The 19540-nt window shown below is 38.1% G+C and overlaps 1 protein-coding gene across 3 annotated transcripts in view; it reads left to right on the top strand.

Annotated features, from left to right (window-relative positions):
- The window catches only part of Glrb (glycine receptor beta), a 67004-nt gene that overhangs the window by 36603 nt on the left and 10861 nt on the right, over positions 1-19540 (top strand). For all 3 annotated transcript variants that reach the window (XM_055596610.1, XM_055596609.1, XM_055596611.1), the window contains exons 5-8: positions 12311-12540; positions 12646-12728; positions 14588-14728; positions 18396-18548. In XM_055596610.1, coding sequence (XP_055452585.1) covers positions 12311-12540; positions 12646-12728; positions 14588-14728; positions 18396-18548 — 607 coding nt within the window. The remainder of the gene's footprint in view (positions 1-12310; positions 12541-12645; positions 12729-14587; positions 14729-18395; positions 18549-19540) is intronic.

Here is a 19540-nt window from a genome sequence, read left to right as displayed (position 1 = left end):
GAAAATTTGAGGGTTCTGTTTGGTCTACTTGGTCTCAGAAGTCCATGCTGTACTTTACAGTTCTTCCTCAGAGCTAATTGTAAAATGCCACTCTACAGAATTTGCCTTTTCTTGAAAATATCCTGACTCTTCATGTTTCTTAATTCCAAAAGCAGGTCTGTAAAGTCTGGGGGCAGAAGCTAAGTAAATTATCTTTTTCTTCATTGATTTTTTTTTTTCACATGCCATCACTCAGGTGTCATGATTTACTCTGAACCGCGTTTATCAAGCAGATTTGTCCTGCTAACTCGTCAGTGTTGGCTTCTTAAGTACCTACAAAATTTTAGAGGGTGTCTTTTGAGGGTGTCTTATTTTATAGACTCATTTTGGAGATTTGCTAACTTCTGTTGCTTAACAGGAGCACACACACACACACACACAAGAAAATGTCTTCTAAGAAAAACAATGGAGCTAGACAGACCAGTCCTTCATTACTTGTTATAAACAGTGGTCAGAAAGATGGAGCTGACTTTGGAGTTGTTCAGGAACATGTTCATATATGGGCAGGAGTGATAGTATCAGAGGCTGCTTATTAAAAGCCGGCTAAGAGAAACAAAACTCTCCCCAAAGCAAGAAGTTGGGAAAGCAGAAAGATAAGCTCCATTAGCTTGCTGGTTAAGTATTCATGATCGTGTGGTGTTGAATATGTGAGCTATCACCAACAGGCTTGAACTTGAGCCTTTCATGTCCCTGTTGTGTGACACCTAACAAACAGGAGACTGACATACAGAGGGACAGTGTTTTTTGCAAGTATCCTAAAGTCCCAGTGATAGTGGATTTTTGCTTGTTCCACTTTTGCAAAAGGATACAACATCTCAAAGTGCTAACATCCTGCAGCAGCTTCACTGCCCTTCTGGTTATGTTAATTAATCGACTAGAACCTTCTCTGTGAGAGTCTGCTGAAATGAAAGAACCTTTAACATTTTGGAAGCCTAGCATTTCACTACGTTTTATGATTTTTCAGGACAGACAGGCAGTTGTTTCTTCAGATCTCAATGCAAGGCCTGGAGCTGGGGGCTGGATAGGACATTAATAGCCCCTAGTCAGGTGGTAGACAGATGTGGGGCACCTTCTGAAAGGAGAGGCAACTCTTCTCTCCAGTGCATGAGATTGGCATGGCACACCTTGTCAAGATCCCTTAGCCCTGAGGGGGAGGGGAGGGGCCTCCCGGGTTATTCCTTCATTTGTTTTTATTTCGGATGCTGCTGCCTAAACTAAAAGTTATCTCAGCTCATTTGCAAACCATTGCTGTGTGGTAGAGGAAGCACTGCAACCACATCCATCCTTACCAGGTTGTTTCCTGCCCTGTGAACCTGTGCCCTGTCTGCCTGCTCTGTGGTCTCACTCTGTCTCTATTGTTCCCACTTCCAGCGTCTGTGTGGTTTGCTTGCACTCTGCTACATTCCGCTGTTATCAGGTGTCTTTATCAATGCCGTACGTGCAATTTGCTGACATTAACAGCAACATCACACGGGTTAACACATACATATTACCACCCCACTATGAAATTGCTGGAAGGACCGATTCCCACTTTTGCCAGTTTCTGTGCTGCTTGCTACTTGTGCCAAATGAAATAAGAGCACTTGAAGCCATGAGAAGAGTGTCTAGGGAGCATATGCCCTACAGTCACACTTTCAATGGTTGTTGATTTTTCTATTTGTTCCCTACTGTTTACCCAAGACAGTGGCTTTTCTTAAATGAAGAGTGAACCATTACCCACTGTGGAAAATCGGGCATCATAGTTGATTGTAAAAGTCTATGCATGAGCGCACTGTCTCATCAGAAACACACAAGAACCCCTTCATGGAAATAAAAGTCTGCTTATACAATCCATTTTCTCTTTTTAGGCATGCTTCGTAATTATATTGAATTATTGCTATGCTACAATTCATGGTCCTGTCAGGCTTTCTATGACTTTCTGCTGCATGACTTTTTGTTGTTTTAATAATAGACTTCAAATCATTCTGGGCAGCACAGCTGTGCTTGTCAAGAAAAGGAAAATCATGTTTGGGATCAGCTTAGAGAGCTTACTTCTAATTCCTTCAAATTGCTCATCTTTGATATTTTAAAATTATTTTATCTTTCCTGTATGTATAGATTTAAAATCTATTTTTAAAATCCATTCTTCAAAATCAATTTTATTGTACCATTCTTTATATTTTTTATTGGTTTCCAAAATAGTTTTATTTATTTAAAGAATAGACATACTTGTTCAAATTTTTTATTACTTCTCATCTAAATTTTGTCTTCTATCTTAGGTATAAACTCAGAAGAGATAAAGTGGTTTTTCTACTCTTTTCCTTTAAAACAAAAACCTCTGTTTCTGTCTCTGTCTGTGTGTGTTCATGTGCTTGTTCTACATTCATCATAACTGTGGTGGAGGAAGCATGGATTGGAATGGTATGAGGGAGGGCCATAACTTAAGAAATATGGGCGGCTACCAGAAGCTGAAAGACGGGGAAGGAATTATGTCCTCAACAACTCTGTTGAAGGAATCAGACCTGTGAACAGAAACCTTGAGTTTCACCTGTAAAAGTATCTAAACTGCAAATCTCTAAGATATTGAACTTGTAATGTTTTGCTCTACCACATTTTATTTTATTTTTGTACTTTATTCACTTTACATTCTGATTGTAGTGCCCTCCTTCATTTCCTCCCAGTCCCAGCATCCTTCTCTCTTCCCCCCATCCCTCTTCCATATTTTTCAGAAAGGAGGAGCCCTCCTTCCCTACCATTTGACCCCAGGCTATCAAGTCTCATTAGGACTGCCTGCATCCTCTTCCTCTGTGGCCTGGCAATGATCCCCAACCAGGGGGAAGTGATGAAAGAGCAAGCAACAGAGTCCATGTCAGAGACAGCCCCTGCTCCCCTTACTAGGGAACCCACATGGAGACTGAGCTGCCTATTTGCTACATCTGAGCAAGGGGTTTAGGTCCTCTTCATGCATGGTCCTTGGTTGGTGCATCTATCTCTTCAGTCACCATGGGTGCAGATTTGTTGGCTCTGTTAGTCTTCTTATGGAGCTCCTGTCCACTCCAGGTCCTTATATTTCCCCACTCCTTCCTATAACTGCCTGTGCTCTGCCCAAAGTTTGGCTGTGAGTCTTACATCTGCTTCGACCCCAAGCTGGTTGTTGTCTTTCAGAGGACATTTATGGTATGCTCCCATACTGTTCCCTCTCTTTAACCACTTCCAGTGTCTATTCTAGTTGCCCTTCTGAATGAGAATTAAGCATCTTAACTAGATTCCTCCTTGTTATTTAGCTTCTTTAGGTCTCTGGATTGTAGTATGGCTAGCATATGTATTATATGACTAATGTCTGCTTATAAATGAGTGTATATCATGCCTGTCTTTCTGGTTCTGGATTACCAAGCACAGAATGATCTTTTCTAGTTCCATCCATTTGCTTGTGAATTTCATTGTTTTCTTGTTTTTAATAGCTGAGTAGTAATCATTTGTGTAAATGTACCACAATTTCTGCATCCATTTTTTGGTTGAGGGACATGTAGGTTTTTTCCAGATTCTGGCTATTATGAATAAAGCTGCCAAGACACTGTGCTTAGACATTGTGTTTTCTGGGCACACATTGTGTTTTCTTGGAGAACAGCGAGCCCAAGGTTTGGTCAGACTCCCTAGAGCTGAGCTTTGGAGAGGTGTCAGGCTGTTACTGTGGCTCCGAGCTATCAGAAGACCTGAAGTGGGAGCTTCATTCCAGGTACCCAGAAGGCATTCATTGGCCAGTAAACAAAACATATAGGCATGTGGCTAGGCCCTGCAGACTTCAAGCCTGGGGGAACCTAGGATCTTTTCTGGGGATCAGCTGGGTGCCCTGAGGTCAGATTGTTTCCCTCACCGTGGGTTTCCTCTTGAATGGGACAGGGAGACCCAGTCTCTGTTGTTTTAGGGCCCACAGTTGAGACAGGGATGGTGAGTTTTATTTTCTCTTTCTAGTAACTTATGATTATTAATGCATAGGAGGGAAATTAAGTTTGAAACTTGAAACATGATTTAGGACCTGAAAAACTATCGCAGACTTCATTTCTTTTTCTCTTCGCATTTAGTAGAAATATGTTAAGCACTCTCTGGACATACTGTCCCACTGGGTTGCTCCTTGCTATTTTCTTCTTCTTCTGCTCTCCTGAAAACTCATGTATGCAAACTAAACTCCAGTGCAATTGTCTTCAGAAGTGGGGCCTCTGGGAATTCAGAGACCGAAAACGTAGCCCCGATAACGGAAATTGCATGTCTAAATGGAACCAGGTGCAGCTTGTTTTTCCATCCACCTTGTGAATAGGATGAATCAAGAAGGTGCTTTGAGGAACAGGCCATCATCTGTGAACAATACATTCTTGCTCTTACAAAAGGAATGGATTAAGATGCCAACCTCATGGGGTTTACAGTCCGATGTCAGTAGTCCTGAGTGAAGAGCTTCTACTACAAATGAGCAGTTGGTATAGGTGTGGAAAAAGACAAATTCCAATAAAATGTTTAATACTACTTAATAAGAAAACATGGCATTTTTGAGAAGAAACACTACAATATACACTAAGAGCTCCTAATTAGCATTTTTAAACCCAGCATCTCTCATGGGAGACTTCTAGTCTCACAAAAGACTATATTTGGCATCATTTTGGGCCATGTTTCTAAGCATTGACAGAAATTTAATTATAATGCTGACAGATGCTACAAGAGTTGGTCTTTTTATTTCCTTGCATACTAATTATGTTTTTTATCCCAATGTGAAGAGAACAAATGAGTTAACAATTGCTTATATGAGAACCAGGTAAAAGTGAATCACAGAAGTGTTTGCCTAGTGACTTCATGAAATAAAGATAAATAGTTCTCACTATTAAAATACCATTAATGAAACATAACTGGCCATTGTGAATTGTTTTATTGTCTTTGAAAAACAGTTTAATTTGAGTGTTAATTGGTACTGAAAATTTGTGGAGAACATCCATTTTCCAAATAATGACTATTAATGACTTATTTTGAATGAACAATGAGTAGAATTTGTCACCAAATACTTTATAAACAATTAAGTCATTCCTTGTTGATAAAGTTGACTGTTTCTGATGCAAACTTGTTTATCACAAAATAAGTGATAACACTGTAATTATTGTGATTGAGCAATTAAGACAAAAAGTAATAGATTTCAAAGATAGTTGTCTTAATATAGAGCATTTGAAATGTCAATAACTAGTAATTATTTGGAGTTTTGCTTTAACTGACTGATGAGTTCTTATCTTTTAATGAGTGCTGAATCAAACTATTAATTTTAATGAAAGCATTTAAATGTGCTTAAAAGATATATAATCATGCCACAGCCTGTACTGAAACCCAATAATATGCAGTTAGGTAGTTAATAGAAAAGAATCTTTAAAGTTTTTTTCAAAATAAAACAGTAAAGAATTATAACAATTAATGATACATTAAATGAGACAACATTAATGATCAATACGTTAAATGAAATAATGGCATTAGTGATAAATGATACATTAAATGAGAGTTTGGGGACTTGTTTATTTGAATATTATCTTAATTGGATATCTGTTAAAGATAATAAATCAGGCCAGGGAGAGTTTAGTTGGTGAGGTGCTTGCCATGGAAGCATGAGTACCTGAGTTTGATTCACAAAACCTAGGATTTAAAAAGTTGGGCATGATTGCATGCATTTGTAATCCTAGCACGGGAAGATGGAGGAAGGTGACTTCCTGGGTGTTGCTAGTCAGCCACTCTTGTCAACGCGGTCAGCTTCTGGCCTCTGGGAAACAGCATTGATACACAAAAACAAAAACCCCAACACGGTGATGGCTCGAAGGATTGACACTTGTGCCTGACCTTTGACCTCGGCATGCACACAGCCACACATGTACCCACACTCGCACCTCCATGTGCAGCCACACTAACACCCACACACATATGTGCATGCTAAAACTGGATCCTCAAAGAAGCCTGAAGTTGCTGTAGTCTGCTGAACTTACTACAGCGTAGCTTGAGAAGAAGGGTGCAGGGAGGTGGTAACAGTGTGGCGACATTTGTTCGTAGAAGTAAGGTACCATTAAGAAATGTAGAGCAGTGAGCAAACCCTGGCACAACCTGAATCAGGTCCACTGGACACAGGACAGTTTTCTGAAGCAACGCAGAAAAGACTTGGAAAGCTAAGAAACTAGTTCATGGGCAAACTGTTCAAAAAGCAGAGTGGAGATCTCCATCAGGACCGCGCATTCGCGAGTCTATGACACCACAGTCCTCAGTCTTATCGACTAGAGTAATGTAATCTTTTCTCGTATGTCTTCACTGTGTGTAGGAACAAACTTCATAAAGACACTTTCACCCAAACATATCATGTGTTTCACTGTGCTCACTGCCATTCCTGCCTTTATCACTATTCCCTTTACCCACTTTTTTCTTCTAACATTCTCTTTTCTATCCTGTTGTGCTCAATGGAAAAGCCATTGAGAGACAAAGGATAGCACATCAAAATGATCTATAAAATTAAGTTCTTTTTGTTTTCATTTTTTTTCTTTTACTAAAAATAAATTCTTTTCTAGTGCAATATATTCTGGTTATATTTTCCCTCCCTCTACTCCTCCCAGTTCTTCCCCACCTCCGCCCTACCTTCCAGTAAGTGTCCAGTAATGATCCACTTCCAGTGATGATCCACTCCCTTTCTGTATCTCATTACAAAAGAGCAGGCTTCTAAGAGATAACACAAACATGACAAAATAAAATAGAATAAGATGAGGCAAAAACCGTCATATCAAAGTTGGACTTGATAACCTAACAAGAGAAAGACTCTCAAGTGCAGGCAAAAAAAAAAAAAAAAAAAAAGTCAGAGGCATATTTATAATATTCATTCAGAGGACCTGGTGCAGACCCATGTAGGTAGGCCCTTTGCTGCCTCAGTGTCTGTGAGAGCATATGCACCTTGCTGAGTTGATTCGGAGGGTCTTGTTCTCCTGGTGTCCTCCATTACGTGTGCCTCTTAGAATCTCCCTGCGTCTTCTTCCTCAGGATTCCCTGAGCTCTGAGAGAGGAGGTATTTGATGAAGATCTCCCATTAAGACTCTCTCTCTACATAGTTTCTGGCTGTGGGTCTCTGCATCCTTTCCCATCTGCTGGAGGATGCCTCTCTGATGATGATTGAGTAAAGCAGAATATCATTAGGAGTCATTTTGTTGATTTTTTAGACCAGCCATATCTGGTTTTACTCTAGGTTTCTGGGCTAGCTAGTTTCTGGTTCTTTGTTTCTCAAGGGGTGTTTACTATGGGTTCCTAGAGTAGGCCTGATGTCAAATCAGACATTTGTTGGCTACTGCCATTATTTCTGTTCCACCATTGCCCTAGTATATTGTTCAGGAAGGGCATATTGTAGATCAAAGGTTTTGTGTCTGGATAAGTGTCCATGTTTCTTTTTCAATAGCTTTCAGAGTACTTTCTTGCACCAAAGAGACTGGAAGGTAAGGGGTAGAGGCTTCATGTAAAAGCTCTACCTTTCTGTGTTCAATGAATTTTATGGGTGTTGTCTTCTTCAGTTTGACTCCACTCTCAATTGGTGTAAAGCAACTCATTGTCTTAGCAACAGCCTGTGTTGTTTGGGAATTACCAGGAGACTCCTTTGGCCAAAAGCTCCTTTGAGTATAACCCAATCCTCCTGCTGGAATCCGTGCCTGGCTAGTTGAGACTCCATATGCCCTGTTACTAGACGTCCTCATTAGGGTCACCTTTGTAAAGCTCCAGAAAGCTTCTACTACCCTAGGTTAGCACCCCACCCCAAATGCTTCCTAACTCAATCCTTCTCTCACTGCACTGTCTCCTTCCACCCCATCTCCTCCAACACCTGACTCCAAACTTTTCTCTGATGAGATGAGAAGAGATTTTCCTGCCACTTAGATGGTATGCAGAGCTCAAGATCCTTGTCTGACCCCAGGCCTGCTCAGTGATGGACCAAGATCGCTGTGAGCACAGGCCCGCTCAGTGATGGACCAAGGTTCCTGTCTGAGCTCAGATCTGCTCAGTGATGCACCAAGATGCCTGTGTGAGCTCAGGCCTGCTCAGTGATGGACCAATGTTGATGGTGCTTATGACTTTGATTTTTCTTTTCCTTTGGTCTCTCTTCTTCTTCCTGTTGCCATGGATGCCATGAGGATTTGTCCCTTGCACAAGCCTCTGACACTGTCCTCTGTGCAAGATCTGGTTCTGAGAGTCAAGTCTGAATTTTCTGAGGCTCTTCTCTGTTTTAAGCAGTCCTACCAACCATCTACATTTGAATTCAGTCTACCTCCCCATTGCAGACTTCGTGCCTGAAGGATCCTGCTCTCCACCTGTTCAGTTTCTTGTCTTTCCTTAATCCCAAAACTGTGCTTATTTCATCATTCATCTCACATGTTAGCTGCTCTCTAGCTGTCTCCCATTTATTCCACAGATTGTGTCAGCCAGTGTCTGGTGTCACATGCTTCTTTCTGCTTCCCGATTAGTGTAGCTTTTGAAAAGTCATTTGCATAGAGACAGCATTATATGATTTCTTGTCTTCTCTTCAGATGGGTTGTGTTTTCTCCAAGTTTCCTGATGCTTTGTGGGAATTTTCTCTGTGCTTTACCAATTTCTGCTGATAAAAGTGCTTTGAACTTGGTGTACTAAAAAGCATCATGAATGTATCTTGAATTGTGTGGAATCATTGATTAGACTTTTGAAAAGAATTAAAGAAATAATATGGAAGAACACTTTTTAAAACTGTTGTAATTATTCCTTAAAAGGTTAATTTTACATGAGTTAGCCCTACAGTTTTGGAAATTGGTAGACCATGAAAAGTGTTTCCAGAAGTATCAGTTGGTGTGTAGAAATGTCAGTATAATGCATAATAAATTTCTGAACTTCAACCCAAAATATTAGAGATGGCTTATTGTATAATTATGCAAAGTATGCTGAAGTTAATTAAAGGTTAGCATTGCTTTAATCACTCCCAGATATTATCTTGAATGTTATTATGAAATATTGATATAGTATCCATAAAATTAATTAGCAGTAAGCAAATTGGCAGACATATTTCACAAGGTAATTGTTTTAGTGCTAAGAATACTAATGAGTTTTCAGTAATTCTGTCTTTGGTTATGTATGTCCTAGCCTACTACAACAGGAAAATCCAATATTATAGTAAAATGCTGCTTCCTTAATCTGGAAGTCTGATTAAGGAACTTAATCAGGGGAACTTCTGGGAGCTAGGGGTAGAAGATAACTGGTAGATTCTCTTTATGGATATGGTACTCTCTAAATTTTCTCTACATTTTCATTCATACCTATTTCTGTTAATCATTTGAGGTGTAAGATAGTAACAAAATAGAGGAAAATAATTAAGGTGGGGTCGATTGTGCATATGTCATACTGTGGTCATTGTGCCCAGGAGAGAGAGGGAAGCTGTGCGTGCAAGTGGCTCCCAGGTTAACTCTTAGTTCTCTAGCCTCCAGACAAAAAGCAAAACAAATCGAGACACGTCAGCATTATTTTCCAGTAAAAGGAGGCCCATACAATCTCTGACACTATGAAATAACTATAAAATGGTGTGGCTGTAAACAAATAAATCACTAAATAATAACGAAGGAAAGACTTCGCCTGGGTTGGTTTCATAATAGCATCATTGACTGAACATGGCCCTGTAGCATTTCTTATACTGATCCTTGTTAACGATGGGCTGTCTATAAGTTGACAGTGAATACATGTTTAAGTGTACCAGTTTAAACATATATTGATGGGATGATGTCCCTTGGCAAGGCACAGCACTTCAAGAAGGGAATTAAAATCATCTTTGAATATTTAACTTTATAATGTTAATGATTTGGGCAGATCATGCCAGGGACACTAAACAATTTGAAATGAACTGTCACTGAATGCTCAGTACGAGCTCAAGTTGAATACCACCATGTGCTTAGGTAAAGGACAATAATCAAAACTTTATGAGAAATCAACTTAGCATCAGGTGTATTATTCTGTAGTGGAAACCAGGAATGACTGTGTGCGTAGACACAAAGGTGTGCCAGAAGCATCACTGAGTCTCCTGGAAGCTTGGAGTTGTCATGGTTGTTTTAGTAAAGCATCATTTAACCTCCATTAGACTTGTGTATGTGTGTGTGCACCTGTGTGTATGCGTATGTGTGTGTGTGTGTGTGTGTGTGCGTGCGTGCGCGTGCGTGTGCACATGATCCAGTAATGTAGCACATTGACAGAGTTGTATATCGCTGGTCTTTGTATTCTGACAAGGTTCCTTCACTCTATCAGAGTCCAAGTTCATCTAGTTAAAAAAGAGTGTTTTCTTCTCAGTGCAAAGGTAGGTAGGTGCTCACGTATGTGCAGATGTGCTCAGATTATCCTTAACTGACATGGCGTCTCTCAACAAGTAGCACATGATATCCAAGGCTTAATTTATATGTTGAATTTTAAAATCAGTTTTAGTTTTATATGACATTCTAATTCATGTTATTATGGAACACTGTGATGTTTCAGTGTTTGTAGAATACACGCGGGTTACTTATGAAAAGTTGGCATGCCTGTTAGGTCAGTGTGCCAGGGGTTGTTTGCCGCATCCAGTGCAGGTTGCTTGTGGGGATGGGTGGGCAGCATGGCAGTTTCCTAGCTATAGCTGGGCGAGGGCAGCGTTATTCACTGTCTTAACTTCTCTGAGTGCTCAAGAATCTGAGCAAATAAACAAAATGATAAGAAGAGTACATTTTCTTTTTCCTTTTTTTCTGGAGTCTTGTTTACAGCTTCTGCTTTAAAATATTTATACATATGTAAAGCATATATAGTTTTACCTCCTACAGGGGTGTTGGCTTTTTTTTAAATAAAAGTGACATACCACTTCTTTGTATATTCTTAATTGGATTTGGAGTTCAAATTTACGATTTAATTCATTGTTCAAAAGGATTTGAAGGGATAGTATATGCACTTCGGGCTTCTTATGATAAAGTCTTGAAACCCAATATAATTTATACCTTGAATACTTTTGTATACATTTTGAGTAGAGTGAACAGAGTGAAAATCATCAATGCTGATTTTTACTGTGCACTGGTGATCCAGTTTGTACCAAAACTTATTCCCTCCACCCCTTTCCTTCTCTCTCCTTCTCTTCCCTTCCTCCCCCCTTTCACCTCTCCTTGTTCCCTTCCGTCCTCTGTGTATGTTTGTCTTCTTTGAAACAGGGTCTCACTGTATAGCACTGGGTAGCCTAAAATTCATTCTGTAACCCACCTCAACTTACCTCTCTCTCCCAAGTTCTGGGATTACAGGTGTGCACTACCTCATCTGCCCAGAAATCCATATTGGCAAATTTAAAATATTTTAGGGAATCACACATGGTTTTTATCTGTTCATATATTTTTAGCATAAAATGTCCCCAGAATTGGTTATTATAATTTTGTGGAATTAAGGTTTCTGACCATGAACTAATAACTGACTAAAAGAATTCACTATTTACATAAATTAAGTATAAAATAACATTTTTGAATTTTGTGTTCATTTTGGTCTGCTTTACATAGTCCAAAACTCATTTTCTTATATACCCCAGGCTCTGTGGTAACTCATATATTCAAAGAGTTATGAATAGATTTTCTCTAAATATCACAAGAATATATATCAGCCCTCTGAATCTGAGTTCTGTATATGTCTTCATTCATGTGCAAATGGGCTTTGGAACAAAAAGTGCATGTTACACTGGCATGTTCAGATCTGAACACGCAAAGACTTCTGTTTCTTTTCACTGTTCCATAAACCACAGTTTATAGTAACATTCACATGGCGCTTACATGGAATTAGGTGTCACAGCTAGTGGTTAAGTGTGTATATGATGGCATAGGCTATTTGAAAATTCTCAGCCATTTTATAGAGAGATGTTGACATCCGCATGGACCCTTAAAGCTGCTCTTGATACTCTTAGAGTAGGTATCAAGGCCCAATGATGTGTGTAGATTTCTGTGTGTTTCTGTACACACTCATATACACTTGTCCTTTCATTGCTTGCTTTTCTATTTAACAAAAGATTAATACAAATGTTTTTCCTCTGTTTCCCATCTAGTCTTAATTTCATTCTACTTTGGAGTCTTTAGGAGTGTTCATTTAGAGGACGCTATCACCCAGCCATGTATAAATTATTTGTTTGCTGCTAACAGTAAAAATACTTTGTTCAAAAAAGCTGTGAAGATACACATGCCATGCATGTGTTTGTTTTATTTTTAAGCAATTAAAAATATCAACATGCAACATGCTCTCCCCTCCGCAGGACTACAGAGTTAACATTTTCCTAAGACAGAAGTGGAACGACCCCAGGCTCAAGCTGCCGAGCGACTTCAGAGGCTCGGACGCACTCACAGTGGACCCCACCATGTACAAGTGCTTGTGGAAGCCCGACTTGTTCTTTGCAAATGAAAAAAGTGCCAATTTTCATGATGTGACCCAAGAAAACATCTTGTTGTTTATTTTTCGGGATGGAGACGTCCTTGTGAGCATGAGGTACCTGTAAAACTTGATCCCAGTGTATTTGTATTTTCCTTTTCAACTCAGTGGACCACAGAAATGCATATTCAGTGTTTCCCATGTCTCTTCTTCTGACTTCAGGTTGTCTATCACTCTGTCATGCCCTTTGGACTTAACTCTGTTTCCCATGGATACGCAGCGCTGCAAGATGCAACTTGAGAGCTGTATGTACATGAGACTATAAATGATTTGGGGAAAATGTTTATATCTAGATAATACATTGTGTTGCATAACTGTGAAAACTGTAATATTGTTGACTACCAACATCATACTGATTAGGATAATCTTTTTTTTTAAGATTTTTTTAATTCATTTTATTTACATGAGGCTTGTACTTGTACACCTGCATGCCAGAAGAGGGCATCAGACCCTAGTGTAGGTGGTTGGGAGCCACCATGTGGTTGCTGGGACTTGAACTCAGGACCTCTGAAAGAGCAGACAGTGCTCTGTAACTGCTAAGCCATCTCTCCAGCCCCTGATGAGGATAACCTTGGGGAAGACAGTGCCTTCAGCTGCAGCTAGCTTTTTAGCGAGTTGATGTTGGTCTGTGTGCTCCTTACTCTAAAGGCTAAACACATTTGGTTTGGTGATGCAGAAAATATATAGAAAATTATGGTCTTATTAAAAAAAAAACTGATTTCTCTGATGTTAATATTCTCATAGTAAAAATAAAAACAAAAATAAACAAACAAACATGGAGAGGCTGGGGATTGTGGCACACACCTTCAATCCCAGCACTTAAGGAGGCAGAAGCTGGTGCATCTCTGTGAGTTTGAGACCAGGCTGGTCTACAAAGTGAGTCCAGGTCAGCCGAGGCTACACAGAGAAACCCCGTCTCAAGAAACAAGCAAACAAAATGCAAACAATAAAGTTAAAAAAAAAAAAGAACATTGAAATATATGTAAGCCCAACCAATTGTATACTTTTTAAAAGAATAGAATTTATATTTTTTATTATTATTATTTTTTTACAAATTGTATGCTTTATGTCCCTATGGTTGTATTTTTCAGTTTATAAAAGATGTACTAAATGTTATTAACTGAAATTTCAATAAAATAATTTTCTATGATTGTTATCTTAAAATAATAAGTCACAAACCTAGAATAATTAAGGCTGATGTCATAAGGAAGCTTTAATGTAAATGCTTAAATATTAAGCTATTTCTGTGAATAATGACAGCCTTGTAAAATAGACTGTGTGTGCTTATTAGATTATAAGTTATTCAGTAGGGATTTTTGTTGTTTCTTTAAATGTACTAAGATTGATCTTAACCTTTAATATTTACTGCTTTCTAAGAATGAAATTATGTTTTTGTAACACTATGCAATGTTTTAGTACCACATATATAGTACCATTATATAACATGTATATACATATATATCAGAATATACTCAATACTGACTTAAATAAGTCCATGGTCACTCAGTGCTTGAAGTTAACACACTGTGCATGACTTTGGAGCCCGATGTTTTTTGCACTCCTGTAGTAGATTATTCCAGTCATGAGTTGTAGCCACTTATCCTCAATCCAGACCGTGAAGTCCTGGTTACTTTAATGAGGGTGAATTGATGTTCACGTTGAGTACAGTCTTACTGCTCTTGTTGTCATGATACAATTCCTTCAAGGAACATTGCAGTGGTATAGTTAAAATCATACCTGTTTTAAAACTTTAGGAGCATAGTGCATGATTGTAAATGGAAGCATGCAGACAGCCTGCATCTTATTGTCACCTTTTTATTGATAGGGCTTAGGAATGGTGAAGAGATTTTCTATATGTGATAACCTAGGATTGCATCTGATTTTGAAAATTGTTTAACTTATTCTTTCTTTACATGCTGTTCTTGTGTTAATATTTAGATCACGGCCATAGATTCAACTACTGTGAATTTTAAATTACAAATCCATAACAAAATGTCATGCTTTCTTACCTTTTATATATTTAATATGGATTGTTAAAATAATGAAAATGCATTAATAATTAATAAGCATGTTTCAATCTAACCTGTTTATTTATTTATTGTAGTTGGTTATACAACTGATGATTTGAGATTTATCTGGCAGTCAGGAGATCCTGTTCAGTTGGAAAAAATTGCTTTACCTCAGTTTGATATTAAAAAGGAGGATATTGAATATGGCAACTGTACAAAATACTATAAAGGCACTGGTAAGTGATATTTTAGAAAAGAAAGCTGATCCAGGTTTCAGAGTTTTGTTTTAGCTTTAATATAGACTAAGGAAAAAATAGAAGAGAGATGCTTAAAAATGAGCTAATTGTAAGAGATTTATCCTCATAACCACATGTTAAAACATTTTACACAACCATATTTACTTAAGAAGTTTGGTTTTATAATTATAGAATAAATGTTTTTTTTTTCATGTAATTCTGTTGGTAAGAAGTTGTCAGTTTTCTTTATAGTAACACAAACTCTTTCAGGCAATAATTTTCTTAGATGTTGCCAAGTTTTGACAAGATTGTTTTTGCATTAAGCATTTAATATAGTGCAATATAGTCTATCTGTGTTCATGTGCTGTCTTGTGAGCAGTTTTATTTAGATGACTGTTTTATTAACTTTAAAAGCATTGATCTTTGTGGTACATGAGATGTGATAAAGAGTGTGAGATAATTGGATATCTGTGAATATTTCCTATATAGTGTTATTTGTGTAGGTCATGGCATATCTAAATTTTGTAAGGCATAACAAATTAACCTCAGTCATTAAATTACAATTAACTTTTGAAAATACAAAAGTCACCCCTTTACTGTCATTACATATATAGTGGTCATCCTTAGGGTCTGACCGTCAGCTGTACATCACTGAGGAGGTTTGGTAGTGTCAATACATTTCACTTACAATGTGAAGTTAAATACTACAGAAAGCTGAGTATGGCATTATTAGCAATGAGTAAGTTGAAAGCTGCCTACAATTCTGCACTGGAAAACAAGTCGTGACAAAGGTATTCAGAAGTAGATAAGAGTTAAGTTTATGAATTTGGAAGCACTTATATTATGTAAAAGTCTGCTATTATGATCACATTAAGGGAAAATACATTAAAATGAGAATGAGGGTGTAAAGTTGCATATTTACAGTCTTATTATAAATATATCGTAGATTAGGAAATGTTGTGGTAAACTTAATTTAAGCGTCTGTTGTTGACTATAAAATACATTGATGAGATTATATATTTTTATGGGTAGACCTTAAAGTAAATTATAAGATACATCATAAATACAATTGTAAATAGTTATTAAATTTAAATGGTAACAAGTGAAAGTTTCTTATTTCTTAGAAGGAAATAAGAGCATTGCTGCAAAGAAATGGCTTAGAGGATTGCTCTAGAGGTCCTGTGAAGTGCTTTGGGATTTTTTTTACTTAGTCATGAATAAGACCTTATAATCCTATTAGCTACAAAAGCCACAACAACGCGCTTGTGACTAACATACTTTGAGCATTTACCATATTTCAGATTCTTTAAAAATATTTATATAAATCAGAAGTAAAATATGCAATATTCAGATAATATTTGTGAAACTTTGTAAAAATTAGTTCAAAATATATGTGACACTAAACCTGCAGACTTGTATGAAACTACGTACACATGTACATATATATTTACCTATACACGTGGTATTGGGCAAGTTTTAAGTTATAAAGAAATTCTGACATAGCAATAATTTTGCTGAAATTATACTGTTCCATACATAACTAACAGATAGTGAAGAATATGGGAATGCAAAATGAAAATACTTAAATTGACTGCATAAATGAATAATGAAAGAAAATGACACAGGAAATAGAAAGTAAATTGAAATTTCCCAATGCACATTTATATCAATTAGCTGCCCACCTGCCTCTCATAAATATAACAGACTAGAGAAAGATCAAAAAGATCAAGAAATGTTTCTCATAAAAGTTTATGAAGCAAATCGCTGTAATATCCAACATGCATTTTACTGCTAGATGCATCGACAGCTCATGAAGTCCCCTAGTGAGGGCCTTTATGAAAGTACATGATGGAGCTTTGCTTTAAAACACATGTCATATGGCACTTAGTCGGGCTGTCTTTAAGCATAGTGAGGTGGAATGTAAACTTATTTTAAATTATGCTACTTTACAGTGACTAATACGACTACAGAAAGAATAAACGTTTATATATTGTATATTCTCTATATATAGTGACCAGAGAGGCTTCACACTCACACATATAATTTACCTAGAAGCACATATGTATTGTTCTTTGTTTCACATGCAGTAGGTGAATGAGTAAGTGATACTGTTACAAAGCGATATTGCTACTGGGTAAGTGATATTGTTACGAAGCAAGCTACTTTGAGCATCATATTCTAGGAAGCACTATGAGCCTTCTTAAATGTATCCCTTGTAGGCATAAAATGTTTTCTGATCTTATGAAAGGTTGTACTTTTGAAATATTGCCCATGATCATTGGCTGAGAACACATGGTTTTGTTATCAGGGGAGGAAGTTAAAATGGGTGCTGAGATAGAGAGGGAGTACTTCGTTCAGTTTTCCCCTCACGTCATATAACCTGTGAATAATATACTATATTGCTTTTTTAAAATGAATTTGAAACTAGAAAGCTGCATGTTTTGTCTCTAAGACTTTAGTTAGTATTTGCTACCCTTTTTACCCACTATTTGGTTTTGATCCATATTGATGTTATCACCCTTTCAATTTCCCTGAGACCACATTGAGCATAATTCACAATATGAGCAGAATAGCTTTCTCCTATAATTTAAGATGATTATGAATACTCTTTTAAAGTCAAAATTTAAGACCCTATTGTATGGAAATCCTACTGAATAGCCATTATGAACATTATTTTAGTTTCTGGAAGATGTTTGTTTTCCCAATTAGAATCACTCATGAAATATTACTTTTTAATTATAAGACTGTAGAACATAACATCATCCTTCCATTATTATTTCACTTGCGTATTGCTCATTTGCTTGTTTCAACATTTTAAAGTAATTATGCACAGTGTCTACTGAAAACAACAGGAGATCACTTAACCTTTGGTATTTGTATGTAATCTTACTTTTATTAAATGGTAAATGCCATTTTTCTCCAAATTAACTATTTTTATTGGCGTTAGTGAGGCATACCTGTAATTCCAGAATGGTGAGGCAGAAGACTTACAAGTGTGAGGTCAGCCTGGCCTCTATAGAATATCAGGCTCAAAATAATTAAGCCTGTTAAACAATAAGCATTATATGTAATATAATTGTATATTTTATCAGCTTGAGAGCCTTGGAGAGTGGGAGGGAGGACAGTGGAGAGGAACTTCCTGTCTTCCCAGTGCACAGCCCTTGTGTGGCCACTGAAAGCCTCAGTCCTTGCTCTCCCTACTATTTACCTGAGTGCTTACCTAAAGTCTTGAGGGTTAACTGTGCCTGTGAGCTCCCGCAGACTGACATGGTACCCACCAGATGTGGATCACATAGCTGAAAGTGAGGCTGACGGGTGCAATCCCAGTGTGTTCCCTTTTACAATGAAAGTGCTGCATGATTCGAGCCTCACAGGCTCATCTGCTGTGCTGGCGCCTTTGAGGAGGGAAAGCTGAAGGGTTGCAGACTCTCACACAAACTTAACGCCCACATCTGACAAAGTGCAACACAGTAGCGAGCTCTGCTCCTTGGTATCATGGTGAGGGAAAGCGGGTCCCACCCTCTTTATAAAATGTCACCAACTGAAGGAAAACTCTTGGCAGCGTTTGCTTTGTAAAACTGTCAGAAGTGGAAGGCCCTGTTCCTTGCAGGCCCCTCTAACTTGTGGTTCAGTGTGGGTTTGACCCTCCAAACTGTCCCTTTGACAGGTTACTACACTTGTGTGGAAGTCATCTTCACGCTGAGGAGGCAGGTTGGCTTCTACATGATGGGCGTATACGCACCGACCCTGCTGATTGTGGTTCTCTCCTGGCTCTCTTTCTGGATCAACCCTGACGCCAGTGCTGCCAGGGTGCCCCTGGGTAAGCCTCCCTGCTTCTGCCACCATGACTGTGGGGCCTGATTGAGCATCTTATCCTGAAAATGCGAGTCCCCAAATGTTCTAAATTCAACAAGTGGAAATTGCACACTCGATTCCTGGGAGAGCATAATAAAAGTGCCATGTGTAAACTACCCTCAGGCTTTGTGTTTAAGGTGTATGTGTATATGAAATATAAGTGAATACGTGTTGGACTTGGGTCCTCTCCTCAAGACTCCATATGAAATACATGCAAATATTTCAAAGTCTATAAACTCCAAAACTGTAAAGCCTTCTGGTCAAAGTATTTCAAAAAAAAAGACACTAAACTGTGCCCTTATATGCTAAATTCATCAGCAGGTACCTTGAAGCAGGGAGTTTAGAAGTGCTAGCTGCCTGTTGTTTGAGGAGAGGCTTTCTTCAATATTTGACACTGATCTACATATTCTCAGTGTTTATGCAGTTGGTAATTGAGTTTTTCTTTGCCTGTTCTGAGAACTTTGCAGTGGCTGATCCACTCTATTTTTCCAGGAAGTACGTATTGACTGGATATACTCCGGTGCAACTAAAATATTAAGTCTTCAGTAACGCTGAAGTTCACAACAAATAATCATGGTGGGAGTCATTCTAGATAATATACAATATGCATTCCAGTCTCAGAGGAAATGAAATCATATGCTGCTTACTTGGTAGCTCATGAAGATTGCCAGCTTGCATGATAGTCTAGAGCACATAACCTTCGTGTGTGGCAGGCTCTCCTGGCTAGTTTGTGTAGATGTGCTCTACACATGCACACACGGTGACAAGGGCACAAGACGGTGAGCATCTTTCATCTCTAAGTGGCATATGGGTGTCTTACTATTGTTTATTATTTAAAAATTACTTAGTATCATTTAAGTGCTGTTTCTCTTTGCTTGTGATGCTCATGTGCTCCAACTTATTCTTTTTAAGGCTAGTGATAGAGAAATAACATTATCTAGTCATTTGAAAACTGTA

The sequence above is a fragment of the Psammomys obesus genome, unplaced genomic scaffold (genome assembly GCF_907164565.1).
Source record: "Psammomys obesus unplaced genomic scaffold, mPsaObe1.curated_primary_1811, whole genome shotgun sequence".
Taxonomy (NCBI): Eukaryota; Metazoa; Chordata; class Mammalia; order Rodentia; family Muridae; genus Psammomys; species Psammomys obesus.
This window is presented reverse-complemented; position numbering and strand designations above follow the sequence as displayed.